Below are 27,119 nucleotides of genomic sequence, written 5' to 3'. Positions count from 1 at the left end.
AGTGCTTTATAGAATCTACCATGGCATCGGAATCGCGACCCACTGAGAAGATGGGGCGAGAAATTCAGTGGGGTGTGTCTATCGTCGAACTCTTCGTTCGACAGCGACTCGTGTTTGAAGAGCTTAAAAGCGCCGACTCTATTTCCGACATTCCAGCTTTTGGAATGAGCTCCCCTTCACGGTGTTTCCTGAGCGCTATGACACGTCCTTCTTCAAACGAGGCTTATGGAGACTACTTAACGGTAGGCAGCATCCTGGCTCTGTCCCTAGAATTGTTGAAGTCCATGAGATATAAGTTCTAAGGTCTCAGTATAGTTACAACGGCTGCCCCACCCTTCAAACCGAAACGCATTTAACTGCTTCACGACAGAAAGAGGCGGGGTGGTGGTACCTACCCGTGCGGACTCACAAGAGGTCCTACCACCAGTAGCTCACAAGAAGCATACCACATTAAAAAAAGGGCATTAAAAAAAAGAAAAAAGAAAAAAAAAAACATACTTTGGGCGACGGCGACTTTGCATTGCCCCGCCGCCTGGGTCGGTCAGTGAGTCAACAAAATAAACACAAACAAATTATAATATAATACAGAAATAAAGCAATAACGAAAATGTCTCCTATATATACCTACAAAGAATTTGTCACGTTCACGATTATAACATACATTAAGAAAACATCAATTAAAATCGATGAAACACGAGATCGATACCTAAACATAATCGATTAAACACGCGCGCTGTATCGAATACAATATACGCTTTGAACGAGGTTTATATTTGGTTCGAATTAGGCACACTGTGACCGAACAAGAAAATTCGTATTGTGCTTTGACAATGCGTGTGTTATGATCGAATAATATATGTAAGTAGGAATTGGTTTCTGCACTGTTTTAGCCATATTTTTTTCTTACCTCTGCTGGTAGCCTTGAGAGGCTATTTCAGCTTCACCCTAACATGTAGGTGAGCTGACGGGGCTCAAACCGGAAGTGTTCCTAACACTGGCCCTAGCAAGTGCAGTGCTTCGCAGAATCTACCACCGGATCGCAAACGCGACCCACTGAGATGATCCGGCGAGAAACTCAGTGGGCTATGTCTATGGGTTAATTCGCTAGTCGAGCCCTTCGTCGCAAGCGACGGGTTCGACGAGGCCGGTGACCGGTGCTTGTGGTACCTAAAAACACAATTAATGGATCGGGAGGATCCGTAATGATGCGGTTTTGGGCGACGTCGACTATTTACCATTCGATCTACAGGATCGAGTATGTAATTCCCAGCGGCCTGAAGCCAATTACTACGAATATGACACACAAACAAAGAATTACGGTGATGACAATAAACATATACCTACATAGGTAGTTTAATAATAATATATATGTATATACATCCTTAATAACCCTCAAAAACATAAATACAGTCGTGGAATAAGATCACACTATAACCGATGCTAAGCGCTTATAGGATGCAAAAAAAAACGGAATACTGATTCCCCCCTCAAACAGGAACGCGAATTACCGCGCTGTAAAAAGTTTCAACATAGTCAAGGTAATGCGTCTATTATAAATAAAATAACGTAAAATTCCACAGAATTCTAAAAATTCGCAATAACTAATTTGTAAGGTTGAAATAACAGCCACCCACAGACGGTGAGGCGACACAGACGTCCGGCCCCACAACATCGGTTTGATGATGTGTGCCATCGCACTTGCATAACACAGGAAACCTGTGTTTGTCATTGTGATTCACAACCAACATTAAAATGACAGAGATGAATACGTACTTTTCTTTGGTTGGTTAATTTGTCGCAATTCACTATGCCTTTGATAGCTTTATGTAAACTTCAATCTAGGTTAGTTTTTTTTTATTCCTGAGAAACGTGAAAAGTCTGTTTAGATTTTCAATTCTTATGACTTTTCACTGGTGGTAGGACCTCTTGGGAGTACGCACGGGTAGGTACCACCACCCCGCCTATTTCCGCCGTGAAGCAGTAATGCGTTTCGGTTCGAAGGGTGGGGTAGCCGTTGTAACTATACTGAGATCTTAGAACTTATATCTCGAGGTGGGTGGCGCATTTACGTTATAGATGTCTATGGGCTCCAGTAACCACTTAACACCAGGTGGGCTGTGAGCTCGTCCATCCATCTAAGCAATAAAAAATAAAAAACTTAAATTTAGAAATAGTTGAATTAATGGTCAATAAATACAAGAAAAATGTCTGCAATAAAACAAAGGAAGCAAATATTACATAAGTATATAATTACATCTTGAAGTGTCACTTACACTAGATCGAACTTCGATTAGTGGAAGAACTCGAATCACAAAAAAAAATCATAGATAAACTTTAATACATACAAACATACTGACATGAATCGATTAATTAATATCTACAATGGACTCATTTAAAAAAAAAGGCTGCCACAAAGCTAACTAATTAAAAGACAAAAGAAACAATAATGATAATCGTTAACAAATTATTAAGATTCAATCGTTAAAATAATTATCACGTCAAATTAAAAAAAACCTGTTTAATTTGTTGATAACAGAGTTAGTTTGTTTACTTAATTAATTTTACAACTGTAATGTAGATGTTTAGATGTTTATGCCAAAATCTCTCTTATCGCTCTTAAGTCTGATGAACATAATTTCTTAATAGAGAATAATTAAGTATTCAAAAAAAACTAAATAAAAGGTAATATTTTAAAGACAGCTATCGTTTTTTTTTTTGGTATTGAAGGATTACTGGTGGCCCGGAGGCCTTTCCAGTTTCACCAGGACAGGCGGGCGAGCAAAGGGTCAGCCAAGAGGGGTGAGATTTGCTAACAGGTACCCGAGCGTCTCCGAAGGAGACCTAACAACTCAAGAGCAGCTGCTTCGCGAATGAATCTACTACCGGATTGGAATCGCGACCCGCTGAGAAGATCCGGCGAGAATGTCAGCGAGCTGTAGGTTGCACGTCGTTCTCTTTGTCGAATTCGACGAGTACGGTTACCAGGGTCCCTAAGCCTGATCCGTAAGGACGTGTCTAAAGCGTCGACGGTGACTGGCTCCTGCGTAATCAGGGGAGCAGCTAACGTGCTAGCTATTCGTGGATAAGGAGGACACAATTTGAGACGCCATATTTTATCATACATAATTTTAATCAATATACAACTTTTAAAACAAACAACTTTAAACGCATCACGACAATTAATAGAATATTAAAGTAACGGGCAATTAAATTAAATTCACTAGATCAAAACAAGTCACATACTATCACTAATAAAATAATTCATAAGAGAAAAGTTTTTATTGACGACGTAATATTATTAATAGGATCGTAAATGTTGGCAGCAGTGTTATCAAATTTGAATAGTACACGTAATGCCTAGGATGAGATGAGTGAAGCGTTCATGATTAGGAATTGTGTCAAAATTTTAAAAGAGAGGCAATAGATTCTCCGTACAACTTTCAACTATAGGACATTTTTTTTTTTTTTTTTGTGAGGAGGAACTATAGGACATAGGGGCATTCGTTGAATATTGGACATGCCCACTGAGTTTCTCGCCGGATCTTCTCAGTGGGTCGCGGTTCCGATCCGATGTGCTGGGGCTAGTGTTAGCAAATTCTCTTAGGTTGAGTCCGTGAGCTCAACTGCCTGTCCGGACGTATTTGGACGTATTCCTTAGGCTACCAGCGAATAGATAGTGAAAGAAAAGAGCAAAAAAACTATGTTCTTAGTTTTTTTTTTATTTAGAAATATCAAACATGATTATAATACGTAATGAATAGACTAGACTGCTAAGAATTAAACTATACTATAAATTATGTATAAAAATTATGTATTTGTAAACAAAGCGAACGTTATGGATCAACAATCTTCTTAAAATTATGCTTTCTTATTTTTTTATAAATAAATATTGAAATAGTCTACCTCATTTTAATGTTTTGAACGCTACTCACATAATTCTTGTAGACCGAGTACAAGCTTATAAAAGCGTTACGCTTGCGGTGGCGACTTTGATATATTAATCTTAGCTTCAGCTCAGATTATAATCGAAACTAGCGTCGAGATTTCAAAGGAGAAACGCTCACTGCTAACAGAAAATAACTATGTGAAATACCTGTATCAAATGTTTTACGATGAAAATTAATCTTATATATATTTACAGTAGTAATATTTATGTGCGTTTATTCCTTACGTTAGCATACCGTTTTTTTCGATTATGTCCGAAATATTGTACAGCAGTTAAAAGAATACTATTTCGGATAAGGTTTCTGGTATAGTGTCAAACAACTATTTCGCGATTGTCACAACAAAGCCTGACTGGTCTTCGATTTTTAGGCTCGATTTAATCGCTCAATTAAATGGTTACTTTGATTAAGCGGTGGAAATTAGTGAAAACTAATTCTCATAATTTTTGTTATGAGCACATTGAAATTGCATCCGAGTATAAAATAAAAATAAAAAAAGATTCAAAAATCGATAATTCCGAAACGACGCGTTGCCCGTCCCTAGTTTGATAAATACTATTTTTATTTGTACAATAATCAAACAGCTGCCGACACGCGTTTGATCCGCCGCGTCACCAAGACGGCGACTAGAATTTTTCACGACACGCTGAAAACGACCGAAATAATCGATCATAATCTCGGATGGTATTCGTGGAAATATATTAAGAAGAGAAAAAAAAACGTTTATCTTTAATTAAAACGTTCCCGTTTCAGAATACGCTTAAAAATGTAGTAGCGTTTGAAAAAAAAACGTAAAAGCGTTTTAACATTAATTCGGAAGGCCGTTTCGTTTATTTTCAAATTAGTAATGCTATGTTTCCAATTTTAATCAACAAAGCAATTTTCATTTTCAGTAACAAAGAAAAAGGTTTTATGTATTTATTGCCTATACGTTTGCGAACTGCTTATCCGATTCACTTGAAACTCCGTACAGATGTAGTTCGCACTTTAGATGAGGCTATTAAAAAAGAAAATCAACATTCACATCTTTACCAAATATGTTACAAATACGCGCGGAATTAATCAATGATCATTAAAAACATTTCGTTTGAGCAAAACTCTTAATAAAAATTAGCGTTTTTGGTGCAATTTTGCGATCAGAAATAAAATTATCGGATGACAGTTCTTACTTGTCAAAGTCAACATAAGCTGACGTTTTCACTCTAATGTCAGTTTCTCAGGTTGAAGTTTAAATAGGTAATCTACAGCGGTACTATTCCGCTTAGGTTCAATTAAACCGGACACAAATGATATTTGCCGCATTCACACATTAATTAACCGTTATCAGTGAACAAGATAGCTCTGTTAGCTATCGGTTCGGTATTCCCTTTTATTAGTAATATTTCCCATTTATTTGTATAATATCGTTAGATAAAGTACGTAATGTAGGTACGACTATAAAGTTTTGTTCAAATAACAATGAAATTAGTTCCAAAGGTTTAGTAGGAATATTACTTAAAACTAACTATACAGATTGGATAATAAGTAAATTGCGAGACTTAAAAATAAAAGATGTTTTAACAAATATTAAACAAATGAATTTTCATATTCAACAGTCTGGATCGACCTATGGCGATCTATGGGATGTCTAGAAGCATTGTGAGTGCTTCGCAAGGATACGAAAGGACACACCCCGTGTGTGCGTGTGTGTGTGTGTGTGTGTAAGCGCGTGTTTTATCAATCGCTAAATATTATTGTTACAATTTTTTCTTGCTTATTTCTGCATCAGATCAGCAAAGCGTTTCGGCTTGCAGGCGGGACATCCGATATACAATTGAGACATAGACCTCATTTTTCAAAGCGGGTGACGGTATTTTAATAATAATATCAATGTGCTACGGTGACCACTAAACACACATGATGTATTAAATATACTAAACAATTGTTGATATTACTCCAGTGAAACTTACTGTGCATTGTGATGGTACCTGAGGTGCCGGCAAAAATAGAAAATTTTCAACTTAATAGGATCAATAGTTACTTAATATATGTCTGCGGTTAATATTCCTACATTAGACCGAAGAATAAATAGCCTACGCACAACGTCAATCTGCTTCGTCTCGTCTCGCAGTGATCCGGGTCGACAAGCGGCCCTCTTATTAGTAGAAGATGACCATGAAATAGTTCACAATCTTGCACGTGCTTAAAGAATGAATTAATAGTTAAACAGAGCTCTTAGGAAGCAAGCCTGTGTCATGAAATTTTACTCCATATACACAGCCCACTGAGTTTCTCGCCGGATTTTCTCAGTGGGTCGCGTTTCCGATCCGGTGGTAGATTCTGCGAAGCACTGCTCTTGCTAGGGCCAGTGTTAGCAACACCTCCGGTTTGAGCCCTGAGAGCTCACCTACACGCTAGGGTTACGCTGATATAGCCTCTCAATGCTATCAGCATAGGTAGGAAATAAAAAATATATTATCCAGTTTATCTGTAAAATGGCAAAGTCGCATGTAGACCTTAACGAAAACAGCTAATGGATAGATCGATTTGAATGTTATTTTCACAGATATGTACATTCCCATAACCTTGATTTAATGTATTTAAATCGATTATCAAATGTTTTTGTATTTAGAAGTAAAATATTAACAATGTGTCATAGAAAGCGCATGCTCAGCTCGATGTAGTTCGTTATACGAGTAATCCTAAGAGTCTTAATGTACCTATGACGTATTCTATGGGGTTCTGTTGATCGAAAATCTGATATGACCGATTATTCACAACAAAATTGGTGACTTTACGTCTTTTCATCCAAAAAAATAATAATAGATAGTGCAGTCCACTGTAGTCGAGAATGACAAATGAAAAGCTTAATGCGTATTTTCACGTTGAAACATTTTAATGAAATTACAAGCAGATCTAGAGTGACAACCGCAGATCTACTCGTTCACGAAGCTCATCAATCTTCGCCCCAAGTCGATCGTACGTATTTCACACCATCAATCTTTAGTTTTATTTAAAGTTACGCGTCACTAAAATTGTTCGGTTCATGTTTTATTGAATTTTACGAATTCGTGACGGATCGCGAATGCATAATGCACCCCTAATAAATCAATTAAGTTTTATAATTGACCCACAAATATTTAAAAATGAATGAAAATAAAGTGGAATGGAAAATAAATATATTATGTTGTATCTTAGCATTAGATTATCTTTTTAAGCTATTGCATAGCTTTTATCGCGGGCCTTGAGCGCGGCGACCGAATCATGAAATTTCGTAACGAAAAAAACCTTATACCCCTCACTCCGCCTACCATGTGTCAACAGATTCACACGTTGCGCTTGTGTAGTGTTTGTGAATAAGCGCGTGGCGTGACGTCACACTGCATGCGCATCATGAAAAGTCTGCCCATCTCTCTCTCGCGCGGTCTAGCTTATGAGTGTGAAGGGGACAGTGAATGTTTTGCTTTTATTAATGTTTTATATAGCGTGGCCTTGTTTCATTATTGTTTTAATATTAAATTATCATTGTCTAATTATAATTGCATAAGTTGATCGAAAATGCTATGCAATAGCTTTACCGCGGCAGTTCCCGAGTGCCACACGTTTTTTTAAATTTTTTTATAGCATAAGGACCTCTTGTAATTCCGCACGAGTAGGTACCACCACCCTGCCTATTTCTGCCGTGAAGCAGTAATGCGTTTCGGTTTGAAGGGTTGGGTAACTATACTGAAACCTTAGAACTTATATCTCAAGGTGGGTGGCGGCATTTACGTTGTAGATGTCTATGGACTCCAGTAACCACTTAACACTAGGTACGCCGTGAGCTTGTCCACCTACCTAAACAATAAAAAAATTAAAAATTCAACCATTTATTAGTTGGAATATATAAAGGTATCTAGAAGTTATACGTAGGGGTATATATAGATGTAATTTTACCATATTACGTCTCTAGAATCACGATATCCACACCCATCATTAAACGTTTCTAATCATCGAAAACAAAAAAGAAAATTGCATTTTTTATTCATCGATTAAAATCCACAAACGTTTCTCGTTTACGATAGGACTCCTCGCCTCCGGCCACGGAGTCGCAGCCAATCAATCAATTTTAGATTAACGCGCAACTAAAAGCTAAACAGACAAAAACAAATGAACTCCGAAACGAAATCGAATTAAACACGAGCCTGTTTAAGACACCAAATAAAACCCCAACAAAGGCTATCTTCAATGAGACGAAAAAAAGTTTGATAGATCAACTCTTTAACGTAATCTATCATCGGTTTGATTGCAAGGGAATTTAGTCGTTAATACTAGAGCGTAGGTCTGAGATTTGTTTATTAAGTTATTGATAGAAACCCGAGAAGGCTGTTGGCACAACATCTTATATCGATTAAACAGATAATTAATCACGGGAAATGAATCCGAATGAGATGTTATTAGTTATACCGCAGTCGCTATTAAGAAGTGAAACAATAGATGAGATGTACATGGTGATGTTTTTCATTAGTAGTAACCTGATTTCTATAACATACATTCGCATTGTTTTTTAAAATATTATGTTATCGAAACTGGCAATACCGAGAGAATAAAATCAAGAAGATGGAACACAATAAATAGTAATTGTAACAAATCTGGCTCCGGTTATTGTAAAGAGATGTAAGCTGGGAAAGTCAACACGGAAACATCAACACGATAGTTATTGCTCTGAAACTAGCAAATATACAACCTATCAAACAAACACATGTGTTTCCATGGAAAACGATGAACAATTTTATTATAAAAAACTTCAGAGGTGTCAAGGGACACCCGGATGGAACGAAGTTCCTTTCGATTAATTAGTGAAGGAATTGTAATTTTTTTTTTAAGTTATAATAATAAATTACGGCATTATGAAGAAGAAAAAAACAATACTATGAACTAAATTACTATTGTTGAAACGCTATCTCGAGAAACTGTACTCATTACGCGGACCAATCGGATACGAGCAATGTCACGCGATAAGCGCCTACACGTTGATTGGTCAGAATGACGGATCTAAAAAGTGTCGTGACAAGTTTTCGTAAGAATTTTTTCCGTCTAGCCCCCTTTCACAACGCGCGATAATGAACTTCGTTCCAAAAACAAATAGCAAAAGAAAAATATCTATTAAAAAAAACAACATCCTGTACGTGTTAACAGGCCGATGGCCGATCAATCAGTTGCTAACGAGGCGATCACGCGGTAACATCATCACACTGCACTCTTACACGGCTAATCGGTTAAATCTTTGATTCCTATATTCGGAATTTTAGATTAAAAAGTAATTACGGATTAAGGTATAAAATTGTCTACAAGAATTTGCCTACAAAATAAAACTTTAAAAAAAGCGGCTTACGTTACATGCAATACACTTGATGTACTTCAGTTGCCCTCTAGATAATTTATGAATAGTACTTATTAGGTGATAGCCCCCTTAATCAAAATTCATAAATTCACCAAACATAAATAATAATATGTAGTTAATAAGAATGGACAGGTGAAAGACACTTCTGAATTTAATCGTCCTTAAATTGTGTTTGTCCATCCTGACAGAGTCTATACCTACCACCGTCCACTTCCCACCATGCACGAATCCTTTTGGTTTGAACTTTGGGAAACCTTTCTTTTTTTTTAATTCAAATAAAATTGACTCTTCGGAAACTATCTCAAGATGTTCAGTTTCCTTTCTATTTCCTATTTAGACTAAAGCATTTAACTAAGTAAAAATCGACTAACTCCTGAATCCAGTTAATCTGAAACGTCAGATTTAGGGAAACTAATGTCTTTACTACCCCAGGTACGCGTTACAATCAGAAAATTATTTGTAGTAAGGAGTCTTGGGAATCACCGCGAACCATAATACAATACAATTGAGACACCTCACCTCTCAATGTGGGGGTACGTTTTGAAGTCTATTATAACACATACCTGAAATCATTTGCCCATTTAAGCAATTAAAAAAAATATATAAACAATTTAACTATCAATAGCGTATGTACAATTGAATATAAAGAGCTTATTAAACGTTTTGTCACTTTTAAATACCGATCATCCGAGGTCAATAAAAAGTTTAGAACCAACGTATTTAATTTATTTCCTTGTATCCAGACGAAGACAGAGTGCGGGACTTGAGGGGCGTATCCGACAAACTTTCATTACTCACGGCCTTAATAATAAATGATAAAACATTATTAATACGATGTTCTGATGACCGACGTACGAGATATTAAGACGGGGTCGAATCAATTAATTCTAACGATTTCAACTTTTAGTTAACTGCTCCACTAGGAACGAGAACGGTTTCGATTCGAATCGGTACAGTGCATTTGGACAAATTTAGACGAGACTGACAACACGAAGAATTCTAACGGAATATCAGCTATCGTATCTTCTAAAGAGTAACGCATAAATGCTTGGCTGCAGAAACTTTTTTATTTAACCTGTTAACTGGTGGTAGGACTTCTTGTGAGTCCGCGTGGGTAGGTACCACTGCCTATTTCTGCCGTGAAGCATACTGCGTTTGAAGAGTGTTGCAGCAGCTGTAACTATTCTTGATATCTTAGAACTTATATCTCAAGGTGAGTGGCGCATTTACGTTGTAGATATCTATGAGCTCCAAAACCACATAACACCAGGTGGGCTGTGAGCTAGTCCATCCATCTAAGCAATAAAAAAAGTCCGTCGCTGAATCTACCACCGGATCCGGAAAAATCCGTTTTTTTTCCTCCTAGCCTTGAGAGGCTATATCAGCGTTACTCTAGCGTGTAGGTGAGCTCTCGGGGCTCACACCGAAGGTGTTGCTAACACTGGCCCTAACAAGAACAGTGCTTCGCAGAATCTACCACCGGATAACGCGACCCACAGAGAAGATCCAGCCAGAAACTCAGTGGGCTGTGTCTATGGGTTGTAGAAACCGGAACTACATTATTCTGTAATCAAAGTCAAAGAGCTAGAATGAGAGCTAGATAATGAGGTGACGATAATACTTTTGATCAAGGTTTGTAGTTGTAGAAGGCCGATCTCACATGCATTTTAGTTCTAATTAGGTAGTACCCGGACTAAAATTATTTACGCGATCTATCTAAACTTAACAAGGTCATTGACTTGTGAAATATTTTAAAGTCTGTTTTTGTAATATGTAACAAGTTATTTTGGTGACCATCTTACTTGAAATATTGTAGAAAATAGTTGAAAATAGTAAAATAAAATCAAACCCACGAAAATAAACACTAAATTTATTTATCACTAATTCGATTAAAATCGATAACGCCGACGCCCCTACAAACAATAACTATCGATTTGACGAACACGATTCGATATCTATCTAACGACAACGGCGCCATTTACAAGGTGGATCAATTAATGAGAGACCGAGATGGAGTATACTAGAATAGGTAAGCTAAAGCGAGATGGCAGTCGAGTTATCAATCATGCGCCCGCGCACGATGAAGCCCGCAGCGATTGAACGATCTCAGGCTTAATTATTTCTATTATGATATTTAAAGAATAATGATTATAGCGTATGGAGATCAACTAGCGAATTCCCACAGTCGTTTCATATGTAACGCTTCTATAGCGTAAATTAATAAGAGCGTAATTACATCGCGTGATACACGGACGTTAAGCTTTAGAAACAATTAGTAATTAGAGTCATTAAAACGATTTTTATATGACAAATCTATGTGCAACGCTTGTGCGTTTACTAAAACAAAGATATTTGTAGCTGTCGCGACTGTAGTTGTAAAAACCGACGGAATCAGCGAAGGAAGTGTGTTATATTCATAAAAAAACGATATATTAAAGACTCGAACTTATAGACTGTAATTTTAAAATAACTATAATTTATCGATAATATTTATAAGACCAATTTTAAGTAGTAATAATGTTCCTTATTCGGCTTCATCATCATCATCATCAGCCTTTATCTGCCCACTGCTGGACAAAGGCAACGGCTATTATTATTATTATTATTCGGCTTCGGCAACTGTTAATTAAAATTAAAGAATTTTTACCCGATATTTGATTGATAGATTTTATTTGACAATATAAAAGGTTTTTTGGAACGAAATTCCTTATGGGACGATGCGGAGGGGTACCGTGACCGGGAAAAAACGTCCGTAACGTAAGATTTTTATAAGTAATGCCCACAGTGTACGACTTAATTTTGTAATAACGTACAAAAAATAACATATTTTTTATCATTCATTGACCACTACAAGACATCTAAGAGCACACATCTAAGAGCGTTCGTTTGTGCAACTCTTACGCAAGCAACCGTGAAGGAAGTGTACCACAATAAGTTCGCACATTACCAAATGACCGTGGGTTGTTGCGAAACCTCCAGTTTTATTTTCTTTATACTTCGAATAGAACTTAAAATTAATATTTTTATAATAAGGAACTCCGTTCCTATCCGGTGACCCACGACACCACCCATCTTTTTTTTTTAATGTGCCACAATTGCGTCATTGCTACAACAGACCGCTAGACCAATCGCTCAGGCAAGTAGCAGGATAATCCCACGTTATCAGAATCGGTTCACAATAAATCTATTCATTAATAGCTCATAGTTCTACCGGCGTGGTCCGGCTCGTTCATCATCCGAGATCTTATCGAGCGATCCACAATATAAAATCGTTTATACATCGAATGAATGATATAACCCCACATCCGATTTGTATCGATAGCCGGCGAACAAGAACTCTTTGAACGGCTCTCCTTTATTCAAATTAGGGGTCTAACCTAACTGGGGGGTCCTATCACTTCGATCGACGATCGTGAATGAAGCATTTAGACTCGTGATAAATTACGACGAATATCAATTGGTACATGGGATTAATCAAACGCAGTCTAGAAAATGAAAGTTTAGATGCTCAAATTTGCATCAACGAGCCTTTAATAAACAGTAGATGACAACAGATCTTGAGGGGATCTGGTCCCTATTAGCATTGCCATTCACCTTTCGTCGATAGACATTAATAGCTCTAATAGCGACAGTAAAGCTATATTTACTGATGGGTTTTCTATATTGCTGTAAGCCTATACAGTTAGCTTAACTTGGAATTTGGTTGTTTTTTTTTTTTGTTTTTCTTTATTGCTTAGATGATTGGACGAGCTCACAGCCCACCTGGTATTCAGAGGTAACTGAGTAGTGTCAATAATGTAAAACCTTTTTTTTTTTCACAAAAAACCCTCGGCTAATTTACAGAGAACGCTAAAAATAGTTTTACAGAACCATAGACAAAGAAACATATTTTTGTTCAGATACGGGCTCTGTATCGTCGTCTAATAAAAAGTATTTCATGAAACACACTCACCACGTTTCTGCATGAACGAAAACAGATCGTCCAAGAATTCCTTCCGCTGCGGATCATCGCTGATCTCGTAAAGCTGCAACAACAGAATAAAACAATTAATGATAAATGAATATAAGCTGAAGAGTTTGTTTGTTTGAACGCGTTAATCTCAGGAGCTACTGCTCTGATTTGAAAAATTCAGTGTTAGATAGCCCATTTATCGAGGAAGGCTATAGGCTATATAACATCACGCTAAGCCCAATGCAAGCGGAGCACCAATAAAGAATGTTTCAAAATCGGGGTTTTAATCCCTTTTGAGAGCTTCCACTGCGTGCGCTGCGGAAACGGTTAAAGTTTCGCTAAAGTAATGCATAAGAGTCTTCTCTGTATCTGTGAATCTCTAATGTATGAGTCTCTTTTGAAGTCGGTTAAAAAGCGTGACTTTGGTACCTTAAATAACTCTTTCATTATCATCATCATCATCATCAACAGCCCACAGTCGTCCACTGCTGGACATAGGCCTCTCCCAATCTACACCACTGAGCCCGGTCTGCGGCTCTCCTCATCCACTTCTTGCCGGCCACCGTGCGGAGGTCATCGCACCATCTAGCCAGGGGGCGTCTTAATACTTATAACTCTACGTCTTATAACTCTTTAACATTCTATTATTCAAAAATATTTTCACTTTTTACGTAAATGAATAGGCGGGTAAAATTTAGCGTCATGCCAAAGTAACTATTCCACGCGGACGAAGTCGCGGGCAAAAGCTAGTAATTTATAAGCTTTATTCCGCTCCGTTGGTAAAACAAAACGCAAACATAAGAACTTTTTTTTTAGTACTTAAAGGATTTATGACCAATAAGCCAGTAATTGCCAGCCAATACCTACAATATATTTTGTAGTCATTCTTGATGGTAGTAAAAAAAAACACATTTAATTTTACTGCTAATTTAGACGCCGCATTAGTGCAAAGAATATATTTATCTAAGACTAGCGACCCGCCCTCGCTTCGCTTCGGAAACATTAAAACACACATGAAACCAAAAAAATAAAATATTTTTTTTTTAAAAAAAGTAGCCTATGTTCATCAGGGACAATGTCGGCTTCTAATGGAAAAAGAATTTTTCAAATCGGTCCAGTAGTTTCGGAGCCTATTCGAAACAAACAAACAAACAAATCTTTCCTCTTTATAATATTTATCTAAGATTTGATTGCACAAAAGGGAACTTAATATCGTGTCTAGTAATATAATTTCAAAACTCCACAAGTCAATACTGCTTCGTGGTGGCTTTTTCTGCTAAAAAGCAGTCATGCGTTTCGGTTTTAAAGATACAATCAATATGGTATTTCAACCTCTAGTAGTGGTAGGACATCTTGTGAGGCCGTATGCATAGGTACCACCATCTTGCCTATTTATGCCGTGACGCAGTAATGTGTTTAGGTTTGAAGGGCGGAGCAGCCGTTGTAACTATACTGAGACCTTAGAACTTATATCTCAAGGTGGGTGGCGGCATTACGTTGTAGATGTCTATTGGCTCCGGTAACCACTTAACACCAGGTGGGCCGTGGGCTTGTCCTCCCAACTATGCAATAAAAAATATATATTTTAAATGTTACCTTTGTCGCATATAGACAACATTATTTGAGAGTTGAAATTTTAAATTAACTTGAAGTAATGCAGTTTCATTGTTTTCTTCGTATGCGGGCGCACGTGGTCACCGTCTTACGCACGGTTGCACACAATACTACTGAATATTAATTTGTTCATTAATAATGTATTACGTCCTGTACTTGTAGAATAATGTCGCTTAGTTAAGTCGTCGTTTTGAAGTCGTCGTGGCCTAAAGGATAAGACGTCCAGTGCATTCGTATGTAGCGATGCACCGGTGTTCGAATCCCGCAGGCGGATACCATTTTTCTAATGAAATACGTACTCAAAAAATGCTCACGATTGACTTCCACGGTGAAGTAATAACATCGTGTAATAAAAATCAAACCCGCAAAATTATAATTTGCGTAATCACTGGTGGTAGGACCTCTTCGGAGTCCGCACGGGTAGGTAGTGGTCGTGTGACGTTCTTACCAGAAAATCATTCGGTTCAAGATGATTTTTATGTATTTTATAAAACAAAATTTAACATTCTAACTAGCAATTTATATTGAAGGGTTATCCATCAATTTATCTGACGTAAGTAAATACTGGTGGTAGGACCTCTTGTGAGTCCACACGGGTAGGTACCACCACCCCGCCTATTTCCGCCGTGAAGCAGTAATGCGTTTCGGTTCGAAGGGCGGGGTAGCCGTTGTAACTATACTGAGACCTTAGAACACTTATATCTCGAGGTGGGTGGCGCATTTAAGTTGTAGATGTCTATGGGCTCCAGTAATCACTTAACACCAGGTGGGCTGTGAGGTCGTCCACCCACCTAAGCAATAAAAAAAAAAAAAAAACTTCGATAAAAGTTATTATCTTATTAGTTTGATTATCTAGAAGATTGCACAAAGTGGGAATGAGTTGCTCGCTCCGGGCATTTCAATATTACAATAAATGTTACGTTACAATACATCTTGTAATATTTAAAAAAATCTAATATTTACAAAAAACCAAACCACCCTTCAAACCGAAATGCATTACTGCTTGACGGCAGAAATAGGCAGAGTGGTGGTGCGGACTCACAAGAGGTCCTACCACCAGTACAATAAGTAATAAACCAGTAATAATAATGATTAAACGTCAATTGAGCTAAAGGTTGAAATGTAAATGTAGTCTGGAAAAAGTAATATAAATGGAAAAGGAATAATAATAATAAACTATTTCACGTTTACTAAAACCGCCACAAGCGATGTTTATAGATTGTCACAAAATAATTGTTCAAACGATAGTGCACAGGAAGAAGATAAAAAAAAAACGATGTTAATAAGGTCGTTATTCGCTTGTACGTAACTCCCGCTGCGTAAGGCGTGTCGTTGCCAATAATTATGCTGATTTCCGTCATTTAAATGCATCGCGTAAAAGCCATATTACGTTCAAACTCGACATTTGATGCCCTATTGGCTGAATCTAGTCGCGGCGTGAGCCATGCCAAATATTATTCTTACATCATATTTATTGGCAGCGTTTGTTTATTTCGTTATCAATACAGTTAGATATTACTTGTCCGTTAATGGCTTCAAAATTAAACTTTCCTCAATGATATTACATTTATGTGTAATATTATTTAAATTTAACGTAATAGATTCTTAAGTGTTTCACTCCTAAATAAATAGTTAATTATTTGGTCACAAATTATTTATCTACAATATTTGTGGAGAAGTTCGATGCGTGTAAGGTCTAAAATCAAATAGCATTTCCCGTTACATAAACATAAATGGCCCGTCGACCTGACAAGTCTAAGAACAAGGGCCACACATTAAGTTGATTTAAAAACAAATTTGACTTGCTCGAAAGACAGCTAAAAAATTTTATTGTATTTTTTTATTTTTTATTTATTGCTTAGATTGGTGGACGAGCTTACAGCCCACTTGGTGCTAAGTGGTTACTAGAGCCCATAGATATCTACAACGTAAATGCGCCACCCACCTTGAAATATAAGTTCTAAGGTCTCAGTATAGTTAAAACGGCTGCTCCACCCTTCAAACCGAAACGCATTACTGCTTCACGGCAGAAATAGGCGGAGTGGTGGTACCTACCCGTGCGGACTCTCAAGAGGTCCTACTACCAGTAAACTATTTACTTACGTCAGATAAATTGATGAATAACCCTTTAATATTTTATAAAATACATAAAAATCATCTTGAGCCGAATGATTTTCTGGTAAGAACGTCACACGACCATTTTAAACAAACCACGGGAAAGGCACGGCGCTACGTACGATCAAACATTCTGTTTGCATTGTACAATTACATCGGGGCACTTAGCGTTAAGAACTGGACTGGGCGACAACAGAACTCCATTTGACGTTTCCTGTTTCCGGTTCACGTACATTCGGGTCACGGTTTGCGAATCATGAATAACGGTGTGTGTCTCTTTAGCATTGTGAAACTTTTACCGTTCCTTTAGCTAATCACCTTAGTGACGATGCTTGCGTCGATTCTAAGACGTCTCCCGACTATTTATTATTCATGACATCACCGCGAAACGTAATCGACGGAAACGGACACTATTTATTTGATAAATAAAGCAAACGCTGTAGACGCCTGTAGATTTATGGAGTTCAAATTGAGTGAGGCCATCAACACCGTGGCCATGTGTGCTAGCAAATATCTTGTATAGCGTGCAAATACATTAGCAAAAACCATTGGCAATGTTTTAAATGTTATGTTGTTAGGAATTCCGTGGTCTTCGTGCCATGCGATTTCCGATACCTTTGCTGTACGTGATCCCATGCCTTTGCCATATACTTGCTTGTGAAAAATGAAAAGTATTATGATGGTCTAGAATGCAAAACTGCTTCGTTCCCGTGGGTGTTGTGAAGATAGCGAACGAATTCAGATAACAGGACGGGAAGCAAGTTTCTGTAAGTTCCTTCTCTCAACATACCGGGATAGTTCATTGGTCATAAACGCATGGGAACGAACGTATTGTGCATAAATATCAAACATTTCGTGAAGGTACTGATATATAGGTATGTATGACATGGCGGAGAACAACCTCACCCAGAAAGATACCGGAGACCGGGCAAACTAAGGACCTTAAGAAAACCGACTCTGGCACTAGACCGAGAAAGCGCTAGGAAGAACAAGAAGAAGACTAAGTGTGATTGCGGAAATGAAACCGTTGAACATTTTAAATAATGCCCAAAATAAAAGAGTAAGAGCTTGAGACAGAGCATTGGTACATCGTCAATCCGCACTCGTAACGGTACTAATATACGTATGACGTGGCGGAGAACAACCTCACCCAGAAGGATACCGGAGACCCGGCAAACTAAGAAGTTTAAGAAAGCCGACTCTGGCACTAGACCGAGAAAACGCTAGGAAGAACAAGAAGAAGACTAAGTGTGCTTGCGGAAATGAAACCGTTGAACGTTTTAAGCAATGCCCAAAATGAAACAGCAAGAGCTTGAGACAGAGCATTGGTACATCGTCAATCCGCACGCGTAACGTTTAACCCTTCAACAGCCGTGTCGCGTCCTAAACAAATGATCCGTACCGGTCGGTACGTAATTGGAACAAGTTTTTTTATTTTTTTATTTTCTTAGTTCACGACGCTAATCGAAAACGCTTCGCCCCTGTGATTAATCGCAAGGGGCGCGACCGAACCGACACTGACGCTCGCGAAGATTGATGCAGTTATAGGGCTACCAATTTCATAATAGGAAATATTTCTGGTATTAGATACGTTATTTCTTTTTCTTAGTCGAATACTTCATTGCTGAAGATCATGTCCCTGAAAGCCATTCGTGGCTCTCTGTACCATTAGCTTCCATTTGCTTCGGTTTTCGTCTTCTCTCAGGGCGTTCACAACAGATAGTCCAGTGAGCGCAATTATCTGATCTGACCAACGGATTGGTGGCCGGCCGGCGGGTCTTTTCCCTTCTACCTTGTCCACCACAGTCAATCTTTCAAGGTTGTCTGGTCTGGTCGGTGGCCGCCGAGCAATGTGACCAAAGTAACCAAGAAACTTCTGGTAGCAAATCGTCGACAGTCTCGTTGCTATACGCATATACATTATTTACTAGGAAACAAATGTCGATCAAAGAAAAACTTTTTTGTAATAACACCATCAGACTGACTTCTAAAAATAATTGGTTTTTTTTTTCTTCCCTATGCCTTGAATAACTATATCAGCGCTACTCTAGCGTGTGGGTGAGCTCTCGGGGCTCAAACCGGAGGAGTTGCTAAACACTGGCCCTAGCAAGAGAAGTGCTTCGCAGAAATTACCACCGGATCAGAAACGCGACCCACTGAGAAGATCCGGCGAAAAACTCAGTGCGCTGTGTCTATGGGAATAATTGCTATTAATTTGAAAATTATATAACACTCACAACTTAATGCTTCACAATCGGATCCATGGCGTGCCGCCAATAGCAGTTTTATTCATATTTTAACGTACTTTCTCTAAATATTTAGTAAGGCCTGGATCACCAGATACCCGCCTTTGGTCATGTTGAATTAGCACAGTTGTTCCCATAGTCAAAGAAAACTTAATCAACAACTTAAAAATCCGTCGAAGCCAGCTGGAGCGAGATCTTGGTTGAAGAAGTTCCTCATAATAGAGCGCGATTGTGATGTAATTTCTCACTATGGAGCTCAAAACATACCATCGACCACGTTTCGATATACATGCATACTGCTTTCATTTATTTTTGTGTATTTATTTATGCCTCTAAATGATATTTAATAATATGAATTTTGTAATCTTTAAATTTTGAATTAAATGTAAATGTAATGATCATAAACGTTTGGTCACCCTACAGTTGATGTGTTCTTGTAACTGCCATTAAAAGTCAAACGCTGGACCAAACGGTCCATCTTATTAATAAATACGATTAAATATAAGGGATATTTAATGGTTTGATCTCGTTTACACAAGGAAAACAAATTACGCATATAATGAATAGAACTTCATAGCTTTAAAATTTTGGGATTTAGGCAAAATGTTTTAAAAAAAATTATTAATAAATATGATTTAATCATATTGTTTTCTATTTAAATAAAAAAAATAGTCTCAACCTTGAAGCATTTTCTTCAAAGTACTATTAATGTCACAGAACTCAGGCTCATTCGATGAGTATGCTTTTTCGATTACGTCACTATGCACAAACATAAATATGTAAACACTGAAATACAAATGAGTGGACATCTTGTAGACATATAGACAATGTCGTGTCTTAGAGTCGTCTAAGGCATTTTTTTTCGTTTATTTTTTAAGAAAATATCAACAGTCCTATCAGTCGAATCTCAGCCCGTAATCACTATTTACCCTTTACAATTTGATTTGATTATCATTTGAACTTTTTGTTTGTAGTCACGATCTACATGGTATTAAGTGGTTAACGGAACCCATTGATACTACATCACAAATCTGAGTGTGTGCAATCGAAGTGTTAATTATATTATATTATGCTTAAACACCACCCTACAAATTGGAATGATTTCTGCGTCGCTGAGAAAATAGACAGTATGATGGTACTTATCTTTGCGAGCTTGCAGTCTCCCCTGCAGTCAAGATTTGCATACTGCTATCACCCATTCTACAAAGTATCTTTTCCCAAATCAGCGTTTACTTTGATATCATGTTATACCATCGTGGTAATTTTTTTATTAGACTCTGCAATTTTTGGCAGGCATCGAAATAAAAGTCAGTTACTTTCTGCAAGCGATTAATGATACAACTCTAATAATTCATATAAAGTTTGAGAAGTCGTTTAATTAATATGTGATTGTGTGAATTTTAATAAACACATTGTTGGAATCAGTTTTTTTGTTTTTTATTTGATCAGACCGCTTGACAGTATGTACTTTGTTATCAATAATAAGTCGTATCTGCGGAATTTGAACACCGGCATAAGCATATCAGTCGATACGAGCACATCAAGCATCGTATTCTTTAAGCGAAGTCGACTTCTTCTAGGATTTATTCAACCAAATTAATAACATACAGGAAGAAAATTCACACGCGGTCTTATTAAAATCACAAAATCAAACAAAACAGGTTCCAGTACCCATTTGGACTTATCCTTAAAATTGAATAACTTTGTGTATACTCGAAAACGAAAATGACATCCCTCTCTCTCGGCAACGTATTAAAAGTGATACAATAGAGAAAGATGAAAGAGTATCTCTTGTACAGTGCATACGGTATGAAAAAAAAAAATAACAATGGGAGAATATTATCATAGAGTTTTGTCGCCCACTGACCGTTTATATTTGAATCACAAAACTGGGCAATAAGCCTCTTAATCTCTATTGTTACGTGCCAATTACTCTCCCCTTTCCGCTTGAATAAGCAAATATTTTGTTAACAATATGATCATGCAACTGACAAATTATTATTTTTCCCATATATAACTTTTTTTTCAACACCTTGTTGCCTTTTTTCATATATGAAACAAACTTGATTCGTTTTCTCCATTTTAGCAACTGTTCTCATTTGATAAAAATATTTTCATGTATTTATTTTAACATGGTACAAGGGCGTCCTCCAACCAGGTGGACTGACGACTTAGTGCGCACGGCGGGAAGTCGTTGGATGCGAAAGGCGGAGGAACGCATTATGTGGAAGACATTGAGGAAGGCCTATGTCCAGCAGTGGGCAGATAAAGGCTGATGATGATGATGATGATGATTTATTTTAACGTTTTTTTTTGCAACAGGTCAACCTGTTATCAAATGGTTCAAAACAACAATATAATATGAATCCCATTAAAAATTAACTGGATTCAATGAGAATATGAGAATAAGGTTCTAAATAATAAACATAAAACAAACAATGGAATATATGTATGCGAATAAATTGAATTTCTAGTGTTGCACCTTTAAATGTTTTTGTAATATTGATAAAGTATCGATAAAGATAAATAACGATAAACACAAAAAACGAAATGAAGCGAAAGAACTTTAAAAATTTAAATTCAGTTTCAACAATCAAAAATAGACATAAATATTTTCTAAGACAGTTCGACGTGTTGCAAAGTATAATATTAGAACATTACAAATCGAGCCAATGAAGTCGTGAAAATAATTAAAACAATAATTGTTAAGTTTCAAACTCATTACTTTAACAACAATTCACAGTTTTCACATCGTATACATCGTTGCTATAGCTGTTACCTACGATCCTGCCATTTTCGTATAACTAGTACAAAAAAAAAGGATAATCTTCATCGTCAAATTTATCGATATACGCCTGAATCTCGATAACTAACAATGTAACGTCAACACTTATATCAACTTTACGAGCTATTGCAAATTTTACTGCCCACTAGTAAAAACATTCGGATTCGTCCAGGCTGACACAAAGGAAACGGCTATTAATTACTTTAATCGATATTATTAAACACTACACACTGATACTATTGAAATATCTTCTAGAAAAGTTTCTTTCAGGTTCGTTGTCGTGTAAACAGAACATGTTGTTCCATCAAAAAACTTCCATTGTTATTGTAGTTACTTACTTTCTATCTTACTGTTGTAGACTTTAGCGACAAGACGATAAATCTTTAAGCAATTGATGAAAAGTGGATCTAAATCACTCAGCTGCTTGAGAATATAAAATTGCGAACAAATTTTTAAACAAGTTTTTATCATCATTAAATGAGTTTGTATCTCGTCATCAAATAATAATATTTATTCAAGCCTCTTAAAATACAAACACATACAAGAATTCTTAACACTAGTATAATAATATACATAGCTTTTTTAATCAATGTGAAGTGAACTATGCCATAGGTTTATTTTATAGCAACGACCTTTAATGTTGCTTCGAATGGAGCAAATGAAGTCAAGGGAATTTTAATGAATCGTGAGCCAATATTATGATAGAATAATGAATTTTATGTCGTACTTCATTATCAGAGAACACCTCGATTAAATCTTAACTTAATAAGATATTCAGAAGTAGCTTTAGATTCTTTTTTTGTTTATTCCTTTAGAGCTTATGCTTGCCGAAATTACTACGAAACTATTACTTTCTTGGGACGTGGGCTAGAACATACTGGCGGTACAGAAAAAAACAAAACCCAAAAAAACATAGAATTACTACCAACATTGAGTACAGCAACTATTAAAATGAGGGTTGGAAAACAGAGACATGAGATCCAAAGTACATTTGGAATGCTAGGTATTGGAATGTTACTACGTTATATATCGTTATTGAAAAGAAACATTGAAGGAGGTCTGTCGTGAGAAGTTTTAAGCTTGGTCATACAACCAACACTTTTACGAGCGACAGTGGTATTACGATAATATCAAGATTTTTTTCTCATATCGTTGGCTGTGATACTTTGTGGAATACTTATCGTCTCCGACAGCCAAACTGTCACCGGCCCTATCGTATGAAGCCAATTGAATAACGATTTAAAATATCAATCAATAAAAATGTCTTAATCTTTTTTATAAAGCGTTAAAGACTTGCATTCGACAAAAGATGAATAGTACGTCCACACATGTAAATAAATTTAAATAATTTCCAACAGCTCTGGAATATCTTAAGCAGTCAAGATCACCAATCTCACACTGAACCGTTTATAATATGCCTCGGGCGAAACATATCGTTTATCGTAAGTTAACAAATAAATTGCAATACAATTTACGCTGATTCGAAGTGTGGACAAGTGGAATCAGTTCAATAAGCCAACTTGTGCGAGCGGCTTTGAGGGCTAAGGTTGTATCTACATGGTTGTAATGTATGGTTATTTCCTTCGGTTTTCGCGAACCATTAAAAACAAATTGAAAACGGCTTAATCTCGCGTTTTGTACTGTTGTAACATTATTTCCGATTTTACAGTTTTCGGTACAGCTTTTACAGTTTTCGTGGTCACACAGAGGACAAAGTTATAAAATGTCGACATTTGAATATTGTACGGAATGCGTTCCTAAAAATTGTTGAGAATTGAGAATATTTCAAATTGAGGTGCAAGTAAATTTTTTTCATTACCGATTTAAAGAAACAAAAGGATGGTATAAAGATTACTTCAATACACTTACAATTACAGCGGAATTAGTGTAATGTATTGAAAGTAAACGAAAATAGAATAAATCCACTTAACATCGGGTAACAACAACAAATAGTTAAATTATGGGACTATGCCACGATGTTTTCGCATACTGTAATACTAGTACTGTGTCATTACACTTAACGGATTGGTAATGGCGTCCTGCCTATTGGTGCCCAAAAGCATGACTGCGTTACGTTTTTTTTTTATTGCCCTTGTAGGCAGACGAGCATACGGCCCACCTGATGGTGAGTGATTACCGTCGCCCATGGACCTCAGCAATGCCAGGGGCAGAGCCAAGTCGCTGCCTACCGCTAAAAGGCAGTACCGCTAAGTTTTGAAAAGGTTCCAACATCGATTCTCAAAAGAGGTTGCAGCACCGATGTTGCAGTGTACGGAATTGATAATATGTGCATCAGTGTCGGTGAAATTACACAAAAATGCATAAAGAAGCCACAAAAATCCAGCCACAACCCGGCCGCGACAGTCGCTAAAGAATACGAACATACACACAAATTCTAAAACAATCAAATCATTTATCGTACATGTTTGATTGGTTGTTGTTGGCTATAAATTTGCCAAAAAATCTACAGAGTTCCAACGTTTTGAACTAAACATAATGAACAACGATGAATTATTACGAACGAATACACTGAGTTTCTCGCCGGATCTTCTCAGTGGGTCGCGTTTCCGATCCGGTGGTAGATTCCGCGAAGCACTGCTCATGCTAGGGTCAGTGTTAGCAACACTCCGGTTTGAGCCCCGTGAGCTCACCTACTAGTTAAGGTTACGCTGAAATAGCCTCTCAAGGCTATCAGCTTAGGTAAGAAAAAAAAACGAACGAACAAAAGTACTTTACTTTCGAATTTATTGATTGTGAATCATTTGATTTATAAAAACCACATGTATGTTCAGAAAGTGCGTACATTTGGAAAATACAAAAGTGCAATTGCATTTGTGAACGTGCGTCCCTAAGATTGCAACCACGCTCCTCGCCGCAAGACAATCTCAAATGGTCACTAATATTTCAAACTGTAATATTTAAGGGGATGGATATATAAATAAACGTCTTGTGAATATCCGAATACAATAGTAACAGCGTTTATGGAAATGAAAGAGATTTACAATTATGGAGTGTGATTCTTTACGACTGTGATTATAATTATGTGTTGTTAGTGTATGTGATGGGATACTTTATCATTTAAGGACGAACAGGTCGGGCTGTGTAAAAATCGCATTGATACATCGAAAAATCGGTGCAATACATTATTATCTTATCTTATCACTAAACCTACCGCTTGTATACCTATTTCTACCGCGCCCAATCAAGTTGACCGGTAATTAAAAGTTATTGATATTATAATTCAATGTAGATAGTAGTTGGAAAATAGAAAATTGTGGAAGTCCAGAGAAGGTTTAAAAGGTAAATAAATATGAAAATGCTCGGAATTAAATAAAAATAACAACTTTGTTTTTCCTTTGATGTGTCCCCCGTCGGACGGATCCTTTGGTTTGTTTTAAGTTTATTTTATACAAAATTTTAGGTATTTTATTTATCGATTGAGGCACTACGAAGTCTGCCGGGTCAGCTAATATTCAATAGATTTTTTTTCACATAATATAATGAAAACATTGATTATAACACAAAATACAATTAGCCGAACAAAGTATTTGGGGTCGAATATTGTAATTGCATTCACGAAGGCAAAACTATAATCCGTTCACACATAATAATAAAAACCTTAACTGTGTGTCATGTTACAGAATTTTCCTGTCGTTCCGATTGCAATTACATTGTAGTAACGACTAATAGCTCGTAAACTTCGTGTTTTACTGTGTCTAGTCGTGTACGACGGATAAGTTTGATAAGTCGACCTATATTATTATGAATTACCGTTGCGTTCCATCATTAAATGAGTTTTTGGTTGTGTCGTGGCCCCTAGTCTCTTTTTTGTTATTTTTTTACTAGCTGACCTGGCAGACTTCGTAGTGCCTCAATCGATAAATATAAGAGAAAAATTTGTATAAAATAAACTTAAAGCAAAAAGAAAAGGAATCCGTCTGACGGGGGACACATCAAAGGAAAAATAAAATTGTTATTTTTGTTTAATACCGAGCATTTTCATATTTATCTTTACCTTTTAAACCTTCTCTGGACTTCCACAAATAATTCAAGACCAAAATTAGCCAAATCGGTCCAGCCGTTCTCGAGTTTTAACGAGACTAACGAACAGCAATTCATTTTTATATATGTAGATTTTGCTTAGATTGTTGGAGGTGCTCAAAGCTCACCTGGTGTTAAGTGGTTACTGGATCCCATAGACATCTACAACGAAAATGCACCACCCTCCTTGACATTTAAGTTCTAAGGTCTCAGTATAGTTACAACGGCTGCTCCACCCTTCAAACCGAAATGCATTACTGCTTCACCGCAGAAATAGGCGAGGTGGTGGTACCTTACCCGTGCGGACTCACAAGAGGTCCTACCACCTGTAACCAACCAACCAACCGACCAATTTACTGGCGATATTCAACAGCTTGACGTGAAGCAGATATCTACTAGTAGGATTAATACCAGTATATTACAATCACTAACGTCACTAAAGTAACATAGTCTCAAGCTACGAGGTGATATTCGAGACATGCTTAGGGACGATCACCACTTAAAACCGTTTGGGCTGTAAGCTCGACTGTACATCAACAACAAAAAAGTAATTGTAAACCTCAGCAACTACACTGTGCAGTTTTGAATCAGTTTAACAGTGAATTGTAATTATTTATTACCATTTTTATTTATATGATAATGATTACTAATGCCAGACAACAGTTTGTCAATTTAATAGATCGTCGTGATAAACGGTACATAATGTTACAATTGCGGATTATTCATAGAGAAAAACATTCTTCCGAACATATAATTTGATTTTCGCTCAACAAGACTACTTCAAGTTATATAATATAAAACCAATATCAGAAAGGTTATTTTATTATTTAATTCATTAGTATTATATTCTTTGATTCATTAATTACTCGACCAGCATCTAACTATGACATCATATTTACACTTGACCCGATACCAATCAAGTTACGGAATATTTCCTAAACAAAATGTTTTTCATAAATTTGAAACTAGAAATCGAAGAAATCGTAAACCTATTTCATAGTCAATCGTTAACATATAAGTGTATTGTACTATCCAAATCATAAAATGTACAATCATCGTA

General features: G+C 36.8%; 1 protein-coding gene across 5 annotated transcripts in view; it reads right to left on the bottom strand.

The window, feature by feature from the left end:
- Positions 1–27,119, bottom strand: part of LOC101737140 (protein dead ringer) — a 170,946-nt gene that overhangs the window by 42,773 nt on the left and 101,054 nt on the right. For 4 of the 5 annotated variants that reach the window (XM_021350717.3, XM_012694794.4, XM_012694795.4 and 1 more), the window contains one exon: positions 13,259–13,331. In XM_021350717.3, coding sequence (XP_021206392.1) covers positions 13,259–13,331 — 73 coding nt within the window. The remainder of the gene's footprint in view (positions 1–13,258; positions 13,332–27,119) is intronic. The other variant, XM_012694792.4, reaches the window with a different exon arrangement.

Source organism: Bombyx mori, chromosome 19 (genome assembly GCF_030269925.1).
Source record: "Bombyx mori chromosome 19, ASM3026992v2".
Lineage (NCBI taxonomy): Eukaryota > Metazoa > Arthropoda > Insecta > Lepidoptera > Bombycidae > Bombyx > Bombyx mori.
The sequence above is the reverse complement of the archived record's forward strand: the minus strand, read 5'-3'. Positions and strand labels throughout refer to the sequence as shown.